The sequence below is a fragment of the Coregonus lavaretus genome, assembly GCF_964263955.1.
Source record: "Coregonus lavaretus genome assembly, chromosome: 25".
Lineage (NCBI taxonomy): Eukaryota > Metazoa > Chordata > Actinopteri > Salmoniformes > Salmonidae > Coregonus > Coregonus lavaretus.
In genome coordinates, this window is record NC_140012.1 from 37,342,819 (window position 1) to 37,364,724 (window position 21,906).

General features: G+C 42.3%; 1 protein-coding gene across 5 annotated transcripts in view; it reads left to right on the forward strand.

Moving 5' to 3' along the window:
* The window catches only part of LOC311100987 (dystonin-like), a gene marked incomplete at its 3' end in the record, with an annotated part of 186,503 nt that overhangs the window by 163,359 nt on the left and 1,238 nt on the right, over positions 1–21,906 (forward strand). For 3 of the 5 annotated variants that reach the window (XM_084141993.1, XM_084141990.1, XM_084141991.1), the window contains 17 exons: positions 235–354; positions 1,495–1,664; positions 1,950–2,109; positions 4,086–4,280; positions 4,819–4,947; positions 5,624–5,767; positions 10,890–11,078; positions 11,374–11,509; positions 11,738–11,901; positions 12,117–12,279; positions 14,967–15,121; positions 15,215–15,289; positions 15,428–15,445; positions 18,205–18,322; positions 20,035–20,228; positions 20,622–20,732; positions 21,748–21,880. In XM_084141993.1, coding sequence (XP_083998119.1) covers positions 235–354; positions 1,495–1,664; positions 1,950–2,109; positions 4,086–4,280; positions 4,819–4,947; positions 5,624–5,767; positions 10,890–11,078; positions 11,374–11,509; positions 11,738–11,901; positions 12,117–12,279; positions 14,967–15,121; positions 15,215–15,289; positions 15,428–15,445; positions 18,205–18,322; positions 20,035–20,228; positions 20,622–20,732; positions 21,748–21,880 — 2,374 coding nt within the window. Of the gene's footprint in view, positions 1–234; positions 355–1,494; positions 1,669–1,949; positions 2,110–4,085; positions 4,281–4,818; positions 4,948–5,623; positions 5,768–10,889; positions 11,079–11,373; positions 11,510–11,737; positions 11,902–12,116; positions 12,280–14,966; positions 15,122–15,214; positions 15,290–15,427; positions 15,446–18,204; positions 18,323–20,034; positions 20,229–20,621; positions 20,733–21,747; positions 21,881–21,906 lie in introns of those variants that run through there. The other 2 variants (XM_084141992.1, XM_084141994.1) reach the window with 2 other exon arrangements.

A 21,906-nucleotide genomic window follows, 5' to 3' on the forward strand; every position in this document is an offset into this window, starting at 1 on the left:
GACAATGTGTTACAACTACTCTATGCTAGTTATTATCGTTGAAAAGCTGTGGTTAAGTATTACAGTGAGGTCTGTCTTACATGTTGATTCCAAAGGCCTCAGAGCCCTTTCATTAGTACGGATCCTTCACTTTCCTTGGCGCTGATCTTAGAATGTAGAAGAATAAATCAAAGGAAATCATAGATCACGGTGTGTGGTTTACACAAGCCTCATTTCCTACATCTCTCCCCCCAGTTCCATGAAACCTGGAACAAGCTGACAGAATGGTTGGACGATTCGGAGAAGGCTTTGGACTCGGAGCTGGAAATCGCCAATGATCCTGACAAGATCAAGACGCAGCTGGCCCAGCACAAGGTGACTGAACTAACTGAACCTCGTCGTATCCTTTTCTCCCCTCAGAGGAGAAAAAGACGAAGGGTGACAATGAAAGAGTTGGCGAGACCCCTCCTATAGTCAGACGTTTATGAAGGAGATCATTTAGCAAAGCAAAACATCTGCAGCAGCACTGTAGTCATTTATCAAAGCTGTACATTTGAAATGCAGCTGTTCTTTAAAACCACAGCTTTTTGGGGGCTTTTAATAGTGGGATGTTTCTGTATGTGATTTATACATTATAGTATTTAGTACGCATTAGTGCCGTTAGTGTCAGAGACTAAGCTATCTAGTTGTTGTCCTTGCACTGTTGTGTGTGAGGATTGTTTGCTAATCCTATAATAATCCCTGGATGTACAGAATGTATTAGGGACGGCCCTGATTTCAGAAACTTTTAATCCCTGTGGATGAAAGATGGTTGAATTTTGACCCCTTTTTTTCAGCCACTACACAGTGTCCTTTATTAACAACTAGGTCACAAACACGACTCACAAATTAGAATCCATGACAGAATGTAGATGGTACACTCTTAGAAAAAAGTGCTCCAAAAGGTTTCTTCGGCTGTCCCCATACATGAACCCTTTTTGGTTCCAGGTAGAACCCTATTTGGTTCCAGGTAGAACTCTTTTGAGTTCCGAACTCAAAAGGGTTCTACCTGGAACCAAAAGGGTTCTACCTGGAACCAAAAAGGGTTCTTCAAAGGGTTCGTTCTCCTATGGGGACAGTCGAAGAACCGTTTTAGGTTCTAGATAGCACCTTTTTTTCTAAGAGTGTAGCTTAGAAGGACAATCCTCTGTGAAGAAATCTACAGTTAAATCATACGTAGTGCCTCTGGAAGAACTCAGCTGTAGTTTCTCAGTTGTGCTGCTGACGATTTGTCAATTAGGTAACAAGACAAAAAGTGAGACCATGGTCAAATTGCTTAGGCTACTGTTCAGTTACGGACATTTCACTGTTGGCTGTTCAGCTGTCAAGTCTAAAATCTACTCGTTTCTGTTTGCCAGACACACCGTATAAACCTTGAATGGCTGGTGACGAGGCTAAAAACCAGCCACAGACTGATTTGTACAGGTTGAACTAGCCTAAATAATGACCATGTCTCTCCACCTTGGGTTCACGCAGGAGTTCCAGAAGGTGCTGGGGAGCAAGCACTCAGTGTATGACACCACCAGTCGTACCGGACGTGCCCTCAAGGACAAGACGTCACTGCAGGACGATAACCAGAAGCTGGACGACATGCTGAGTGAACTGAGGGACAAGTGGGACACTGTCTGTGGCAAGTCAGTGGAGAGGTAAGGTGACATGACCAGCACATTGCTGTGTAATGGACACACAATATGCATATTATTATATACTGTCATCTAATCGTGATGATGGATACTGAAACTGTGGGCTTCGTGAATACTTTTGATTGACTCTGATTAAACTATAATTCCTCTCAAAATGCAGAATGCACCTGTGGAGTTTCTGCTGTCAAAGCTTAATGATATTACATACATAATAGGAAAACAATGATAGTTTCTGCTGTCAGGGGTCATTATGTATTTTCACTAATATTGATTTTCATTTCCTTTCAGGCAGAACAAGCTGGAAGAGGCGTTGCTGTTCTCTGGTCAGTTCACTGATGCCCTGCAGGCCCTGATTGACTGGCTGTACAGAGTGGAGCCTCAGCTGGCTGAGGACCAGCCAGTACATGGAGATATAGACCTGGTGCTCAATCTTATCGACAGTCACAAGGTAAATAAAGGAAACATTCGTACAATTGTCCATCCGCAGAGCAGTACCCTTGGAGCAGTTTGGGGGTTAAGTGCTTTGTTTAAAGGCACAATGGCAGTTGGTGCCTACTTGCAGCATAGATCTGTTCAAACTCTGGGCCGAAGCACATTCATCTAACTTGATTCTAAAGCTGGAACATGTCCTATTTGTGTACCCTGTGATAGGAGTTGAATGACATCAAGATTCAGAAAGTGTGCTGTGTGTGGGTTTGCTGTTCTCATTGTTCAGCATATTTTATTCTCTCATTCCTACCTGTGGCTCACATGTTAAATACAGTATATGAAATATGATTATGGCCCCGAAAGCGGTAATTAATTCCCCCCCACCATAGCCGTTTGTGTTATGTGGCAAAACGATGTTTGAATTAGCAGAGACGCGAGATTGCTGAGGCATAGTGAAATAAAGAGTGCCTGGCAGGATATCTGAGTCACTACACTGAGGTAGATCAACAGTCAAACCTTCAGTACAGTCACCCTCCATATGGCCTTCAAAGGCATCCAGATGACTTCATGAGGGTGCAGAAGTCAACTGCTCAAATTGGAAGTGTTTTTGGCACAATATTAGTGTGTTAGCTGGATCGGTTTCAGCCCTGTTGAACTGTATTAATCCCTATTTTTCACAATCAGTGTTGATTTGGCCTAATTTGTTTTGGACCCCAGCTTAGCCCTGAGGGTCATGGGGCTGGATGACTGGTTATAACCTGGTCTAATTTGTCATGGCTACTAGGGATATTCTAGTTGAAGGAATAAGCTGACACACACCCAAAAATGTTTCGTAGAGGTGCTGACTAACAGAGAGTAAACTATAAAAAGAAAGAAAGAAAGTCACACTGTAATTATGCTCCCAAACATTTAATGGGTCAATGTGCAAGTGCCGGAATGTTGGTTGCTAGACCCATTAAATGTTTGGGAGCATAATTAGTGTGTAACTTTCTTTCTATACTCGGGATATCATAGCAACAATGACTTGTGATGTGGGACTCTGCAAAGAGCAGTATATGGATAGATGGAGTTTGAGGTTATTGGGAAACATTATATCTGTGGGTGTGTGTGTTGATGTGTCTGTGTTTCTGTTTACATGTGTCTCTGCGTCTGTGTGTAGTCTGGTATATGTCTGTCTGTGTGTGTGTAGTGTAGTGTAGTGTAGAATATGTCTGGTGTAGTGTAGAATATGTCTGGTGTAGTGTAGAATATGTCTGGTGTAGTTTAGTTTATGTCTGGTGTAGTGTAGTATATGTCTGGTGTAGTTTAGTGTGGTATATGTCTGGTGTAGTTTAGTGTGGTATATGTCTGGTGTAGTTTAGTGTGGTATATGTCTGGTGTAGTTTAGTATATGTCTGGTATAGTTTGGTATATGTCTGGTGTAGTGTAGGATATGTCTGGTGTAGTGTGGTATATGTCTGGTGTAGTGTAGTATATGTCTGGTGTAGTGTAGTATATGTCTGGTATAGTTTGGTATATGTCTGGTGTAGTGTAGGATATGTCTGGTGTAGTGTGGTATATGTCTGGTGTAGTGTAGGATATGTCTGGTATAGTTTGGTATATGTCTGGTGTAGTGTAGGATATGTCTGGTATAGTTTGGTATATGTCTGGTGTAGTGTAGTATATGTCTGGTATAGTTTGGTATATGTCTGGTGTAGTGTAGTATATGTCTGGTATAGTGTAGTATATGTCTGGTATAGTTTGGTATATGTCTGGTGTAGTGTAGTATATGTCTGGTATAGTTTGGTATATGTCTGGTGTAGTGTAGTATATGTCTGGTATAGTTTGGTATATGTCTGGTGTAGTGTAGTATATGTCTGGTATAGTTTGGTATATGTCTGGTGTAGTGTAGTATATGTCTGGTGTAGTGTAGTATACGTCTGGTGTAGTGTAGTGTAGTGTAGTATATGTATGTGTGTAGTGTCTCACTAGTTCTCTCTTTGCCGTGTCTTCCAGGTTTTCCAGAAGGAGCTGGGGAAGCGGACGGGGAGCGTTGCGGCCCTGAAGCGTTCGGCTAAGGACCTGATTGAGAGCAGCCATGAAGACTCCTCCTGGGTCAAAGCTCAGATGCAGGAGCTGAGCGCTCGCTGGGAGACGGTTTGCGCCCGCTCAGTATCTAAACAGACCCGGCTGGAACAGGCACTGGGTCAGGTAGGACTCATACTATGCCAAACCGCTCTACATCACTCATTCAAAATGGTGGTGTTCCAAGTCATCTTTTTATGCAGTTTCACAGATGACCGGAGATCTGTTAAAGGTCTCAGGAACATCATTCATATGATCATAGCAATTCATAGCAATCGTCTGAGGAGTGCAGTGTGTTTGCAAAAAAGACGAAGTCACCATTAGGACCTGGCTGAGTGCTTAGAGGAATGCTTTGGGGGACTTGTGTGTTTATGAACCTCTCTTGCCCCTGTCCCCTGTCCCCTGGCCCCTGTCCCCTGTCCCCTGTCCCCTGTCCCCTGGCCCCTGTCCCCTGTCCCCTGGCCCCTGTCCCCTGTCCCCTGTCCCCTGGCCCCTGTCCCCTGTCCCCTGTCCCCTGGCCCCTGTCCCCTGTCCCCTGTCCCCTGGCCCCTGTCCCCTGTCGCCTGGCCCCTGTCCCCTGGCCCCTGGCCCCTGGCCCCTGTCCCCTGTCCCCTGTCCCCTGGCCCCTGTCCCCGGTCCCCTGTCCCCTGTCCCCTGGCTGCAGGCTGAGGAGTTCCACTCTACAGTCCATATGCTGCTGGAGTGGCTGGCCGAGGCCGAGCAGAGCCTGCGTTTCCATGGCACCCTGCCCGAAGACGAGGAGGCTCTCAGGGCTCTTATCGAGCAGCACAAGGCAAGTGACCTTTAACCTGGAACATCGTCATCCTATAGAACAACACCGTGTTTCCCTACATATTATTTTCCAGGCGGGGCACAAAGGTCCCTAAAGCAAAATCCATAATACAGAATATAGATCAATAGATCAAATCAGACCAAATGTGAAATTCAATATCAGGTCGTAGGTGAAGTTGTTCTGGGCTGTTTAAAGGCTTGTATATACTGTAGGGGTGGGGCTTGCATGGAACTATTTTCATTGTAAGCAAACTAGTACCTAGCTCAACCATATGGCAGTTAAGGCAGATATTTGCAGAGACTGTGGGTATGTTTAATCATTCTTTTCTGATGAGGCTTTCTCATAATGTAGTGTTGATGTTTAAAACACACTTCACTTTGACTGTCTCCACACGTCTATCAAGCTTGCCAGTAAAAGTAGAAATGCCATACATGGATTTTAGATGGTGGTTTGCTATTCCATGCCAACTACTTCACAATATTGAGTTTTCCTCAAGCATGATCTCACTGAATCTAAAATAGTCTCCCCTGACTTCACATAGCATTACTTTATTTGTCTCCATTTGATCAGGTATTGACAGAGGAACAGAGAAACGACTTGTTGGCTGCTACGTTTTTATATTATTTATGCCGCAAACATTGTCGATTGCTAATGGAAACCAACGGTTCTCTTTCAGGAGTTCATGAAGAAGCAGGAGGAGAAGAGAGTGGGCCTGAACAAAGCCACCAGCATGGGGGAGGTTATCTTGACCATCTGCCATCCAGATTCTATCACCACCATCAAACACTGGAACACCATCATTAAAGCCCGCTTCGAGGAGGTCAGTTAACACTTACATGCCTGTCTGCTGTGTGTCATACTGGAGGGTAAGAGAGCATAGGCCTATATCATGGCAAAGCAGTCTGCCAACTCCTTACATATCGCTTGCATAACCTCAATGCTTGCCAGAAAGTTTCATCACATTTCTCAGTCATACCGATACAGTACTTTGTCACTTGGCTATAACTAACCATAGATAAAGTGGAATGTAGCTATGAATGTCAATCTTGTTGTTGGGAGGTCAAATACACTCTTAGCGGAGGGATAGAGTACTATCATGAACCGTTTTCATCTGAAGAAACCTTTTTGGAAGACAAGGGTTCTTTGCTAGGCAAAGAGTTCAACCTATAAACTTTTTCACCCTAAGAACCATTTTTGGAAGAAATGGTTATTTGATGATTGTTTGGATGGCAAGAAGGGTTCTACATAGAACCCTCCTGAATCTGAATAAGCTTTATTATTGTATATTTTTTATCTTTCTTTTAAATTCTGCCTGAGCATTAATGGTTACCTCAGTGTTTAAACTTCAACATCAGGAGTTTGAGTAATCTGATCAGTTTAAGTCGGAAGTTTACATACACCTTAGTCAAATACATTTAAACTCAGTTTTTCACAATTCCTGACATTTAATCCTAGTAAAAATTCCCCGTCTTATGTCAGTTAGGATCACCACTTTATATTAAGAATGTGAAATGTCAGAATAATAGTAGAGAGAATTATTTATTTCAGCTTTTATTTCATTCATCACATTCCCAGTGGGTCAGAAGTTTACATACACTCAATTAGTATTTGGTAGCATTGCCTTTAAATTGTTTAACTTGGGTCAAACGTTTCGGGTAGCCTTGCACAAGCTTCCCACAATAAGTTGGGTGAATTTTGGCCCATTCCTCCTGACAGAGCTGGTGTAACTGAGTCAGGTTTGTAGGCCTCCTTGCTCGCACACGCTTTTTCAGTTCTGCCCACACATTTTCTATAGGATTGAGGTCAGGGCTTTGTGATGGCCACTCCAATACTTTGACTTTGTTGTCCTTAAGCCATTTTGCCACAACTTTGTAAGTATGCTTGGGGTCATGCATTGTCCATTTGGAAGACCCATTTGCGACCAAGCTTTAACTTCCTGACTGATGTCTTGAGATGTTGCTTCAATATATCCACATAATTTTCCTTCCTCATGATGCCATCTATTTTGTGAAGTGCACCAGTCCCTCCTGCAGCAAAGCACCCCCACAACATGATGCTGCCACCCCCGTGCTTCACGGTTGGGATGGTGTTCTTCGGCTTGCAATGCTACCCCCTTTTTCCTCCAAACATAACGATGGTCATTATGGCCAAACAGTTCTATTTTTGTTTCATCAGACCAGAGGACATTTCTCCAAAAAGTACGATCTTTGTCCCCATGTGCAGTTGCAAACCGTAGTCTGGCTTTTTTATGGCGGTTTTGGAGCAGTGGCTTCTTCCTTGCTGAGCGGCCTTTCAGGTTATGTCGATATAGGACTCGTTTTACTCTGGATATAGATACTTTTGTACCTGTTTCCTCCAGCATCTTCAAAAGGTCCTTTGCTGTTGTTTTGGGATTGATTTGCACTTTTCGCACCAAAGTACGTTAATCTCTAGGAGACAGAACGCGTCTCCTTCCTGAGCGGTATGACGGCTGCGTGGTCCCATGGTGTTTATACTTGCGTACTATTGTTTGTACAGATGAACGTGGTACCTTCAGGCGTTTGGAAATTGCTCCCAAGGATGAAACAGACTTGTGGATGTCTACAATTTTCTTTCTGAGGTCTTTGCTGATTTCTTTTGATTTTCTCATGATGTCAAACAAAGAGGCACTGAGTTTGAAGGTAGGCCTTGAAATACATCCACAGGTACACCTCCAATTGACTCAAATGATGTCAATTAGCCTATCAGAAGCTTCTAAAGCCATGACATCATTTTCTGGAATTTTCCAAGCTGTTTAAAGGCACAGTAAACTAGTATGGCTACTAGTAGGGTGGCTACTTTGAAGAATCTCAAATATAAAATATATTTTGATTTGTTTAAAATTGTTTTGTTACTACATGATTCCATATGTGTTATTTCATAGTTTTGATGTCTTCACTATTATTCTACAATGTAGAAAATAGTAAAAAAAAGAAAAACCCTTGAATGAGTAGGTGTTCAAACTTTTGACTGGTACTGTATGTACAAAAGTATGTGGATACCCCTTCAAATTAGTGGATTTGGCTATTTCAGCCACACCCATTGGTGACAGGTGTATAAAATCGAGCACACTGCCATGCAATCTCCATAGATAAACATTGGCAGTAGAATGGCCTTACTGAACAGCTCAGTGACTTTCAACGTGGCACCGTCATAGGATGGCACCTTTCCAACACGTCAGTTCCACACATTTCTGCCCTGCTGGAGCTGCCCCGGTCAACTGTAAGTGCTGTTATTGTGAATTGGAACCGTCTAGGAGCAACAAGCTCACAGAACAGGACCGCCGAGTGCTGAAGTGTGTAGGGCATAAAAATAGTCTATCCTCGGTTGCAAAACTCACTACTGAGTTCCAAACTGCCTCTGGAAGCAACGTCAGCACAATAACTGTTCGTCGGGAGCTTTATGAAATGGGTTTCCATGGCCAAGCAGCCGCACACAAGCCTAAGGTCGCCATGCACAATGCCAAGTGTTGGCTGGAGTGGTGTAAAGCTCGCCGCCATTGGACTCTGGAGCAGTGGAAACGCGTTCTCTGGAGTGGTGAATCACTCTTCACCATCTGGCAGTCCGACAGACGAATCTGGGTTTGGCGGATGCCAGGAGTACCCTACCTGTCCTAATGCATAGTGCCAACTGTCAAGTTTGGTGGAGGAGGAATAATGGTGTGGGGCTGTTTTTCATGGTTTGGGCTAGGCCCCTAAGTTCCAGTGAAGGGAAACCTTAACGCCACAGCATATAATGACATTCTACAGTCGTAGTCAAAGTTTTCAGAATGACACAAGTATTGGTCTTCACAAAGTTTGCTGCTTCAGTGTTTTTAGATATTTTTGTCAGATGTTACTATGGTATACTGAAGTATAATTACAAGCATTCCATAAGTGTCAAAGGCTTTTATTGACAATTACATTAAGTTTATGCAAAGAGTCAATATTTGCAGTGTTGGCCCTTCTTTTTCAAGACCTCTGCTATCCGCCCTGGCATGCTGTCAATTAACTTCTGGGCCACATCCTGACTGATGGCAGCCCATTCTTGCATATTCAATGCTTGGAGTTTGTCAGAATTTGTGGGTTTTTGTTTGTCCACCCGCCTCTTGAGGATTGACCACAAGTTCTCAATGGGATTAAGGTCTGGGGAGTTTCCTGGCCATGGACCCAAAATGTCGATATCACTTTTGCCTTATGGCAAGGTGCTCCATCATGCTGGAAAAGGCATCGTTCGTCACCAAACTGTTCTTGGATGGTTGGGAGAGGTTGCCCTCGGAGGATGTGTTGGTACCATTCTTTATTCATGGCTGTGTTCTTAGGCAAAATTGTGAGTGAGCCCACTCCCTTGGCTGAGAAGCAACCCCACACATGAATGGTCTCAGGATGCTTTACTGTTGGCATGACACAGGACTGATGGTAGCGCTCACCTTGTCTTCTCCGGACAAGCTTTTTTCCGGATGCCCCAAACAATCGGAAAGGGGATTCATCAGAGAAAATGACTTTACCCCAGTCCTCAGCAGTCCAATCCCTGTACCTTTTGCAGAATATCAGTCTGTCCCTGATGTTTTTCCTGGAGAGAAGTGGCTTCCTCGCTGCCCTTCTTGACACCAGGCCATCCTCCAAAAGTCTTTGCCTCACTGTGCGTGCAGATGCACTCACACCTGCCTGCTGCCATTCCTGAGCAAGCTCTGCTCTGATGTTGCCCCGATCCCGCAGCTGAATCAACTTTAGGAGACTGTCCTGGCACTTGCTGGACTTTCTTGGGTGCCCTGAAGCCTTCTTCACAACAATTGAACCTCTCTCCTTGAAGTTCTTGATGATCCGATAAATGGTTGATTTAGGTGCAATCTTACTAGCAGCGATATCCTTGCCTGTGAAGCCCTTTTTGTGCAAAGCAATGATGACGGCACGTGTTTCCTTGCAGGTAACCATGGTTAACAGAGGAAGAACAATGATTTCAAACACCACCCTCCTTTTAAAGTTTCCAGTCTGTTATTCTAACTCAATCAGTATGACAGAGTGATCTCCAGCCTTGTCCTCGTCAACACTCTCACCTGTGTTAACGAGAGAATCACTGACATGATGTCAGCTGGTCCTTTTGTGGCAGGGCTGAAATGCAGTATAAATGTTTTTTGGGGAATTAAGTTCATTTTCATGGCAAAGAGGGACTTTGCAATTAATTGCAATTCATCTGATCACTCTTCATAAAATTCTGGAGTATATGCAAACTGCCATCATAAAAACTGAGGCAGCAGACTTTGTGAAAATTAATATTTGTGTCATTCTCAAAACTTTTCACCACGACTGTAGACGATTCTGTGCTTCCAACTTTGTGGCAACTGTTTGGGGAAGGCTCTTTCCTGTTTCAGCATGACTACACTCCCATGCACAAAGCGAGGTCCATACAAAAATGGTTTGTCGAGATCGGTGTGGAAGAACTTGACTGGCCTGCACAGAGCCCTGACCTCAACCCTATCGGGATGAATTGGAATGCCAAGGGGGGACCAACTCCATATTAATTCCCATTATTTTGGAATGAGATGTTCGACGAGCAGGTGTCCATATACTTTTGGTCATGTAGTGTATATGTAATGTATTGTCATGAAGAGTTTAATTTTAAAGGCTAATAAGGCTGGTAGAACCGTTCATAGAGGGTTCTAGGTAGAACCCTCTGCAAAGGGTTCTACATAGCACCAAAAAGGGTTCCCCTATGGGGACAAACCGAAGAACCCTCCATGGTTCTACTTAGCACTAGGTCGTTCCAATGTCTCAGTGGGTTTGAGCATGGCGCTGGCAACACTGGAGTTGTGGTCTTGAATCAGCATGGACCACATATTACTGAACATGTATCACTTTCAATTGTGAATCGCTTTGGATAAAAGCATCTGCTAAATGACCAGATGTAGGCCTATTAAATGTATTATTCATCTTTCGCCATATTAGGTTCAGGCGTGGGCGCGGCAGCACCAGCAGCGCCTGGCCATGGCCCTCAGTGATCTGCTGGCCACTAAGGAGCTGCTGGAGGGTCTGCTGGGCTGGCTGCAGTGGGCTGAGACCACACTCAACGACAAGGATAAGGAGGTCCTGCCTCAAGAGATAGACGAGGTCAAAGCCCTCATCGCTGAGCACCAGGTAGCGTATGACCAGGAGCTTGACAGTGTTATCCTTCTTTATTAAAGTATGTAAAGGGTTTTGTGTATTACTTGGTGCTTGGTTGACCAAACATGCATGCAATTTCAATGCTGTTCACTACTAGGCTAGTCGTACTAGAAATGTTATTAGAAGATGCTGTTCTAGGTAGAAAAGCTCACTCTGTCTAATAACATGTGTTACTGTATGTGTACAGTGCATGCAGTACACTGCCATTGAAGTGAATACAGTATACAGTACAAACTGAAAAATATGTCGTTTCTGGGTGGCACTGCAGACATTCATGGAGGAAATGACCAGGAAGCAACCAGATGTTGACAAGATCACAAAGACACACAAGAGAAAGGCTGCGGTCGGGAGTGAGCCTGCCAGCCAGTCCCAAATCCCTGTCCTGGAGAAAGGAAGAGGTGGAAGTACGTACCCCTACCAGGACCCCCTTAAAGGCCCTGAACTCAGCCATCTGGCCCTGCTCTGAGGCGCTGCCTGCACCATGACAAATCATCCTCATACATACACTACCTCCTATGCTCTCTGTGTGTTATGTCCCCAAAATGATACAATTCTTATGTTATTTCTGGTATGGGACAAAAGTTATACAATGGAAAAGCGGTATCACTAAACAGGTTATTTTTCACCTGCAGGAAAGCGTTCTCCCACACAAGCCATGTACCCATCATCTTCACAGCCTCCCATAGAGACCAAGAACCCCAGGGTCAACCTGTTGGTCAGCAAGTGGCAGCAGGTGTGGTTACTGGCCCTGGACAGGAGGAGGAAACTCAATGATGCCATGGACAGACTTGAGGAGGTAGATCATTTAAACCTCTGTTAGCTTCATGTTAATTACTTTATTTGCTTCATGGAGACATTCAGGAATGACCTTTTAGAGATGTTGAAAATAATATGGCAGGCCATCACCAAAGTATTACGCTAATTAGCTAGCTTGTTAATGTCCATACTATCAATATGCTCAATACAATGTATATCATGGTGTATAATGTATAGTGGTTGATTTTCTTTCAGTTGAAGGAATTTGCCAACTTTGACTTTGATGTGTGGCGGAAACGCTACATGCGATGGATGAACCATAAGAAGTCACGTGTCATGGACTTCTTCAGACGCATTGACAAGGATCAGGATGGAAAGGTCACCAGACAGGAATTCATAGAAGGAATCCTGTCCTCCAGTAAGTCATATTTCTGTTAAGACCTATACCCTCTTCACATTACCAGGATAGAAGGATCACCAGCAGGAGTTTATAGAGGGCATCCTCTCCTCCAGTAAGTCTCAGTTCTGTTGACTTACAGGTGTAGGATCTTAATTTGACCAGTTTCTCACAGCAGGAAAATAATTCCTGCAGCAACAGGAAATGGGAATTACTGTGTTGATTATAATTAATGCAAAGAACAGAAATAGGACAGCACTCCGGTAAAAAAACTTACATTGACATATTTCTATTGCCGCACAAACGTTTGGGGTATGAGCCCTTCTTCAGCGAGCAAGGCAATGGCAATGAATGTCATGACAACCAGACATCACGGGTGGGCATCATTATCAATTCACAGTCAGTATTGGCCCAATCGAGAGATACCAGCAGAGGGAGCTGTGGGGGAAACATGAAAATCAAATAAAGATAGATACACAATACAGATACATTATGATGTCATTACCTAAATGTTTATAATTAATGGACATTTCTGTAGGGGTTGATACATTTTTAGCTAGGGAAAATCAAGTCTGACATTTTAATGTGGAAATGACCAACTTTAGAAGCCTTTTTAAACCTTGAATATACTGTGTTTGCATTTCCCGCTGTGCAGGAGATTTCCTGCAACATCAGGGTGATTAAATTAAGATCCTATATCTGTATACACTTCACATTACAGAGCCATGCCGAGCTGAACCGTACTGGGCTGGCCTGGTTACACATTCACCATAGATGTTGTAACTACAGTGCCTTCAGAAAGTATTCACACCCTTTGACTTTTTCCAGTTTCAGTTACAGTCTGAATAAAACATTTATACAATTTAGATTTTGTGTCGCTGGCCTACACACAATACCCCATAATGTCACAGTGGAATTATGTTTTTAGACATTTTTACAAATAATTAAAAATGAAAAGCTGAGTCAATAAGTATTCAACCCCTTTGTTATGGCAAGCCTAAATAGGTTCAGGAGTAAATATTTGCTTAACAAGTCACATAATAAATTGCATGGACTCACTCTCTGGGCAATAATAGTGTTTAACATGATTTTTGAATGACTACCTCATCTCTGTACCCCACACATACAATTATTTGTAAGGTCCCTCAATCAAGCAGTGAATTTCAAACACAGATTAGACCAGGGAGGGTTTCCAATGCCTCCCAAAGAAGGGCACCTATTGGTAGATGGGTACAAATAAAGCATGGTGAAGTTATTAATTGCACTTTGGATGGTGTATCAATACACCCAGACACTACAAAGATACAGGCTTCCTTCCTAACTCGGTTGCCGGAGAGGTAGGAAACCGCTCAGGGATTTCACCATGAGGCCAATGGTGACTTTAAAACAGTTACACAGTTACAGAATGGCTGTGATAGGAGAACTGAGGATGGATTAACAATATTGTAGTTACTCCACAATACTAACTAGTGCTGAGCGATTAACCAGAATTTTTATAATTTTTATGTTTTTTAAACAACTAATTGACCGATGTCGGTTCAATTATTTGAATTCCATTTAGTTCTGTTTTTTTTTGGTGAGCTCAATGTGAAGTTTCTGTAGCGATAAATCAGATCAAGCCTGAACTGTCCTATGTAGTAGGGAGTTACAGTATCCAATGGCCAATATTCTACATATTGTAGTTTAGCGCAGAAAACATGGTAATTAACTACAATGATCATAATCCATTGCACCCTCGCTTAAACTTGTATTGTGTGTAGATGGGTGAGAGAAAAAAAGCAATTTAATCCGTTTTTTATATTCAGGCTGTAACACCGCAAAATGTGGAATAAGTCAAGGGGCCGTCATTGTAAATAAGAATTTGTTCTTAACTGACTTGCCTAGTTAAATAAAGGTTAAATAAAAAAAATACTTTATGAAAAAAAAAGAATACTTTATGAAGGCACTGTATGCTAGAAAGAACAATGTGAAAAGAAAATATCAGAGCCAGCACAGTACGGTTCAGGGCCCAGATTCACAAAACCTTCTTAAGAAGAAATGTCTTCTTAACTGCCATTTTTTCCTTAACTATAGATTTAAGAAGAAAGTTAAGCAAAGTTAATATTCCTCAAAAAGGTTCTTGGACATTTTCTTGTGCTATTTCTTATGTTTCTCCTAAAGCGAAAAGTTAAGAAGAAGTTAGATTTTTGAAAATATAGTTATTGGAAATGTTCTTAATTCCAAGATAGCTAAACCCTTGTCTTAAACTCAGGGCAGTGAGAGAAAAAGCTCATGAAGCAATTGAACATGTTTAATTCACTTACAAACTTCATCTGAAGGTTTCAGTATCGATTATTTTAAACCCAAGAACATGTTTTAGAACAGTAATCTCAGTAAGAAATATGCTAACATGATTGCCATTGCTAGCTAGATAGCTAGCTAAAACGGTTGCCTAGCAACAAACATCTTAAGAAGATTTGTAAGACGATATTTGAGAAGTTCGTAAGAAAATCATTAAATCTTAAGATATTGTTGAGGAATTGCACTTACGAACTATCTTATGAACTTCTTATTTTTTATTCTTAAGAAGCTTCTTAAGTTTTTGTGTAAGAAGTGTTTTGTGAATCTGGGCCCAGATCAGTACGCTAGTGTGAAAAGGCATTGGTGTGTCCCAGAAGTGTCCCAGAAATCAGAGAATTCTTACAGCTGTTTTTTATTTTACATCCCAGAATTCCCCACCAGTCGGCTGGAGATGAGTGCGGTGGCAGACATATTTGACCGGGATGGAGACGGCTATATCGACTACTACGAGTTTGTGGCTGCCCTTCACCCCAACAAAGAGGCATACAAACCCCTCACAGATGCAGACAAAATTGAAGATGAGGTACTACATGTGTTGACTTGTAACTCAGACCATATGTACATTATTACCTGTCCTCAATGTAAATAATGTCTAAATAATGTATTTTCTTTATAGGTTACACGCCAAGTGGCAAAATGCAAGTGTCCTAAACGATTCCAAGTTGAGCAAATTGGTGCCAACAAATACAGGGTAAGAGGATATTTCTAGCACCAATACATGACCTTCAATGTTTTACATAATGTCCTATCCAATTTGTATGGTTTATAGTGAAACGTTTGCTCTGTGAGAAACTAATGTGAATCTTTTCATTGTTCCTCCCATGCCCAGTTCTACCTTGGAAACCAGGTACATATGACAGACTCAGGCCTACTCCTTTTTGTTGTCTATGATGTGGTGCTGTGCCCTAATCAACCCCTCCTCTCCTTTTTGTTGACCATGTTTCTTTTCCAATTAACATTAACATTTTGCCAAGAGTCTTCCATGATGTCATCAGAATGGAACTCAGAAGTAACTACAGCGGACAGCAATAATGCTTTCAGACCTTTGTAGTCACTCGATCCTGAAAAGGCTCACTTTTGATTAGTTGTTTATTAGTCTATGATAATAACAATAGCTGTGTGCGTAGTTCCACTGGCATAAGTAGTTGGGATATAGGATCGGGTCTGGCTGGCTGGCGTGGGAAAGCAACTGGTGCCTATGAATGGTGCATGCGGAGGACCATTGACGTAGTAGTAGCCTGAAAGGAAGGACTGTGGAATTAAATAATCCCCCTTTGGGTCATGCCAAGAATTAAATGGCCACAGTGTCATAAATGCACCTTTGTAAATGTAACCTGCACTGGTTGATTGTGCAGGTAAACCTAGTGGCAGTAACGTTGTTATTTAGATAGGTAGGAAATAAGATCGACCTTATGATCATTACTAAAACTAAAAACCAGCATTTAAAGCAGTCAAGTGTTATAATGCTTTTAAGTAAAATGCTGATTCAATTATTCCCTCTTATTCATTAATGCTTTTGCATTTCAAATAAGAAAGAATAGGTTTTCTAGCCCAATACTATTCCAAACCCATCTTTTTATCTCTATGTGCATTAATTGAACCCTTGGGCAGTTTGGGACTTATAAAAGCTTTTAATGTGTGCTTGTCTGTTGCTTCTCTTTTATTTCCTGTGAATGATTTGTCTAAATAATGGCTGACATGTCTTTGTGTGACAGCTTTCAAAGCTAGGCAAACACCTTTCCATTGTTAGGGTATTACCCTGCTTGTTTTTATTCATTGAGTTCTAAGGTGCAAAGAAATGCATGTTGCAATACTACATAACTCATATCAAATTCATGGGCCATATGCTTTCTGAAGATGGATGTAAAACGGTGATGGGGGGGTGTTGCTGAGGATAATTAGTATATAGGGGGAAACATATACACTGTACATATATATTTTTGTGTGTGTCTTCTGCACCAGTTTGTATTAATTTATTACTCAAAATCAACTGAAACAATTCTTTTGACAGTTTGGTTTGGTTCACTGCTTACATGACCATGAGATTATAACAAGCAGGGACAGTGAAAATCTAACCCCCCACCTACACCTTGCGGTTTTGGAAAGCTGTATTCTGGTAAATGGCCATTCTTCTCGTGACTCTTTTTATTCATCAGTTCGTTCAAATCATCACTTTTACTGTACTTGATCACACAATTCACCAGTGGCATTCAATCATTCTGGGAATCACAGTTTGATGAATTCAAGTGAGATTGTTACAATAGGCACCTAACTGGAGGCTCATCAGTGTGTGGTCATGTTTGATTGTTACACCGTGGTTGGCTAGAGAGAGACGAAAAGATGCCATCCCCCATGTTGTCCCTCAGTGTCTCATTGAAGCTTAGCTGCATTGGTTCCTGCATCAATGTCAATGCATCCTCTATGAATATGGTGGTTTGTACTGTACTGATAGAAAGTGCAACTGTCACGTTGTTGGTTTGCAGGAGATTTTGTCTGTTTTGACCGTTTGTTTTATTTGCTATGACGTGATAATGTTTGATGGAAAGCATGAGGCCATGATTGTTGTGTTGTCAAATCTGCTAACCCCATGGCCATATCCAACTGGGTGACCTCACCTCATGACGCTTGGCTGTTTGTTCACCCTCCATGTCAGGCTTGTTTGAAAGCTTTGCAAGATACATGCAAATATCCCATACTTCTCGAAGAAAAAAAAATTATCCCCAAAAAGGTAAGGATAGACCACAACTCTATAGTGCTCCCTAGTGGTGGAAGATCCTCTCTTCTGTCTAATGGCCTTTATATGATAAAGCCTGGTATAGGAATTCCCAGGTGAAAATGAGACAAAATAATTAGAAAACATTCCAATATTAGAGATTCATAAAAAATATTGCAACCCTTTGTAACAAATTATTCACTGACTAATTATTACATTTACTTCAAACTTTAATCATAATGGATACATAACATTGTCATAACATTGATATTAACAACAGATGCCCTAACCAGTCATGTCAAGATGCCAGTTGTTATATCATGATTATGACAAGATGTATCTAGGCTACAATAAGCCTGTTGACAGGGGGTATGAAGTAAAGTCTTACCCATTTCACCTCAATTACAAATCAATGTATCACAATTTCACAAGTCACACACCAATCCCACGTTGTTGACAATGATGAATGCACTAATACAATCAGAGAAGGTAAAACCAGTTGGATTGACCCGTTCATTTGTGTCTTTGAGAATGAAACCTCAATGTTATTTTTTTGTGTCTCAATCAATGGGCTCAGCTGAACAACAACAAGAAAGAAATCAGACAGAAAACCCAAGACAAATGATGTCACCTCTCATCTAGTGATGAAGTGAAATCCATTTTAGTGAAGTCACATTTCATGTTGATAACTAGTCGTTGTACTCTACAGTCAGAACAAGCAATGTAATCAGGCAATCAGGCACCAACTCCTAGAAGGAGACTCTTCCTCCTAACACATCTGCTGGTTTCTGGTGTTGCACAGCTTCAAGTCTTGTCCAGTGTTGTTGATGCAGAGTAGCGCTCAGTGACTCCCGGCCTCATCTTCCTCTCTGTCCTCCCTACTCCCTCTGCAGTTCGGAGACTCCCAGCAGCTGCGTCTGGTGCGGATCCTGCGGAGCACTGTGATGGTGCGCGTGGGTGGAGGCTGGATGGCTCTGGATGAGTTCTTGGTAAAGAATGACCCGTGTCGAGGTAAGATACCAGGCAGAACACTGGAGAGGAAATGTTATCAAATGGAATTCATTGTAATGAAGGCAGATTACTGGATTCGGTGTCTCTCGTGTGTCACTTCTGTATCATTTTTAGATAACGGTGCTACTGGTGATTGAGTATTTATTTCCATATGATTTGTTGTGATGTTGTGTTACAGCTATCGCTCCGATTAAATGATGTGACTTGGATGGATAAGGCTGAATGTGGCGTATCGAGTCTAAGTCTGAGTGTGTGTCTGGGTGTATGTTGCTACTGTATTGCTTACAATATCAGATCCTACTGTCATGCTTCTTGGATGGCTGGTTATGAATGCTTGTTGTCCTCTCTCTGCCTGTCAGGTTTCTCTATTTCTGTGTTTTTCTATTTTCCTGCTAAAAATTCCTTCCTACTGCTTCCTACTCCTTCCTTTCCAGTTCATCACCACGGGAGTAAAATGTTGCGCTCGGAATCAAACTCTTCAATTACTCAGTCTCCTATAGGTTGGCAACAAATCTCACACTTTCTCACCTTGCTCCATGAACCCCCCAGTGGTATGTGTCTGCATCACTGAGTGTTCGGGGTGTTAGTGTGGGTGTGTGTACATTATGGGTGTGTTGTAGTGCTCCTCGTGAATGGCGTTCCCATTAAGTGACTCCACTCACGCTCGCCTGTCATCCAGCAGTCTGTGGGTCTTCATGCATGCTGTCGTTATCGCTGATTCACATCATCTGCTTCTGAAGTGCTTCTTACTTACTGACCTCCAGGCCAACACAGGCTCTCTCTCTTTCTCTCTCTCTCTGGTTCTCTCTCTCTTGCTCTCTCTCTCTCTCTCTTTCTCTCTCTCTCACTGGTTCTCTCTCTCTCTCTTTCTCTCTCTCTCTGGTTCTCTCTCTCTCTCTCTTTCTCTCTCTCTCTGGTTCTCTCTGGTTCTCTCTCTCTCTGGTTCTCTCTCTCTCTGGTTCTCTCTCTCTCTCTGGTTCTCTCTCTCTCTCTCTTTCTCTCTCTCTCTGGTTCTCTCTTTCTCTCTCTCTCACTGGTTCTCTTTCTCTCTCTCTCTCTCTCTCTCTCTCTCTCTCTCTCTCTCTCTCTCTCTCTCTCTCTCTCTCTCTCTCTCTCTCTCTCTCTCTCTCTCTCTCTCTCTCTCTCTCTTCTCTCTCTCTCTCTCTCTCTCTCTCTCTTCTCTCTCTCTCTCTCTCTCTCTCTCATCTCTCTTCAGCATGTAGCAACAGTGGCTCTGTGCACCTTTTCTTTTGCAATTCCGTACTGGGTTTCCAGTAATTGACTGTTTCCACCTAAGGGCTATGCTGGTGGGGGGGGGGGGTGGCTGTCTTTATTGATTTGTATGCGCAGAGTCAGTCCGTTGTAGATTAAGTTCATATGAATCTCTATTGGTTAAAGGAACGTCCTTTTCACTACACTTACTATAATGGGGCCGTATGCTTTCAGTGAGTTCGCTATGTGGCTAAGTGATATGAAACTGTATTGTCTTCATTCAAACTCTGTTATTTGCACAATATTCCAAACACAAATAGTTTAAACAACCTGTATTCATTTCAAATGGTCTGCTTTTTCCAAAAGCAGGTACTCATCATCCATTGACTCACTCCACTGAAATGAATTAGGTTCACCATACTCATAGTCAATCAGTCATACACCAACAAACATGCATATGCCTCATGTCTTACTGTATGCTGTCATATTTTACCCCCCAGCCAAAGGAAGGACAAACATGGAGCTGCGAGAAAAGTTCATTCTCCCAGAAGGCACCACTCAGGTGATGGCCAGCTTCCGGTATAGAGGTCGTAGGTCGCGGCCGTCATCACGGGCTGCCTCTCCCAACAGGTCAAACTCTAACCATAGCTGTCCGGGCCAGCATAATAACCCAGCCTTGCCCAGCACACCCAAGGTAAGAGACGTCCACGGTCTGGGAGCTGCAGCTTCTGACTACATACTTCTTCTTCCACAGCAAATACATTTAATAACTTGACTGACAACAGAGCAAAATTGGATAATGACTTGTGGTTGATGACCTTAGGAAGCTAGTTGTATTTGAAAAGTATCTAGAGAAACCGTGTGTGTTGGTTTGTCTGCCATTCCCCACATGCTCCCAACCATATCTATGTTGAAAATATATATATTTTTAGTTGTTTACATATGTTTATTTTTATTTTTTATAGTTTGGTCATTCCTTTGTTTTGTCATATCATAGCTCTTCATTTAGTCTACCTCTGCTCCTTTTAATTGATTTCTCCATCTGAATCCCTGTGTTTGTGTGTTTGATTTGCCATTATTCCCCCAGACTCCCCAACACATAACCCGCAATTATGATAAACCCTGGCTGACAAACAGCAAACCCTCCACTCCTCTTAAATCATCAGACTCCTTTGAGAGCCAAGGTTCATCCTCCGAGGTATAGTGAATCAACAGGGTCTGGAACGCTCCAGAGCTCTGAACCTAATAACTACTGACTCCTACTATACACTCTTAGAAAAAAGGGTTCCGAAAGGGTTCTTCGGCTGTCCCCATAGGATAATCATTTTTGGTTCCGGGTAAAACCCTTTTCGGTTCCAGGTAGAACCCTCTGTGGGTTCTACATGGAACCCAAAACGGTTCTACCTGGAACCAAAAAGGATTCTTCAAAGGGTTCTCTTATGGGGACAGCCAAAGAAACCTTTTAGGTTCTAGATAGCACCTTTTTTTCTAAGAGTGTACCATCCAACTGAAATCTATAGTGTCTGAGTAAAAGAGAAAGGCCCCAATAATAACTACTTAGATAGCCCTACCCCTCCCCCTTGACCCTAACTGCACAATATTTGAAGATCTAAAGGATCTCTGCATAGGTATAAATAGTGTAGTGGTGGAGCTTCCACCATATTTGCTTAAACCTTACAGATCTACTAGCACTGAAGTGTTAGGGCCAAGGGGAAGGTGTAGGGAGCACATAAGCTGTTTATTCGTTTTTCTATTAGAGGCCGATTTCAGTTGGGTTTTTAGTTTTAATGCTTTAAAGTACTGACTGGTGATCGTGGTGGAACATGAGTCATTCTCTCTGTTGACTGTAAAAAACAGTCTATTTCCTTCTCTAACTAACTCAAACTAAGAACTGCTGTTCTGTGTTGCATGTTGAAATGTTTATCTGTTAATCCGCTGTAAAGGTTTAGGTTGTTACTGAAACATCATACATTACATGTCACTTTTCATTCAACACAATAACCCCTTACATTGGAAGTCCCTGGGATTTCATCCGATTTCATCAGAATACCACATTGCGTAACATGCTAGTTAGAGAATAATGGCCAATGTTAATAAGAGTCAATGTACTATAGTAGATAATCAATTTAACCACAGCAGATAGTATTGTCTTGTTCTATGATTTCCCATTGTGTAGCTATTAGTTTCTTAACAGCAAAATGCCTCTTTTGTAGAGCACCCCGATACAGGGAAGCAAACTGCGGCTCCCTGGATACTTGTCAGGAAAAGGGTTCCAGTCGGGAGAAGAGCAGGGAACCCTGATCAATGCTGCTGTGATGAAAGCACGGGGGCAGGCGATAGGCTTTGGTGAGTAGTGCATCTTTTTGAAAAAG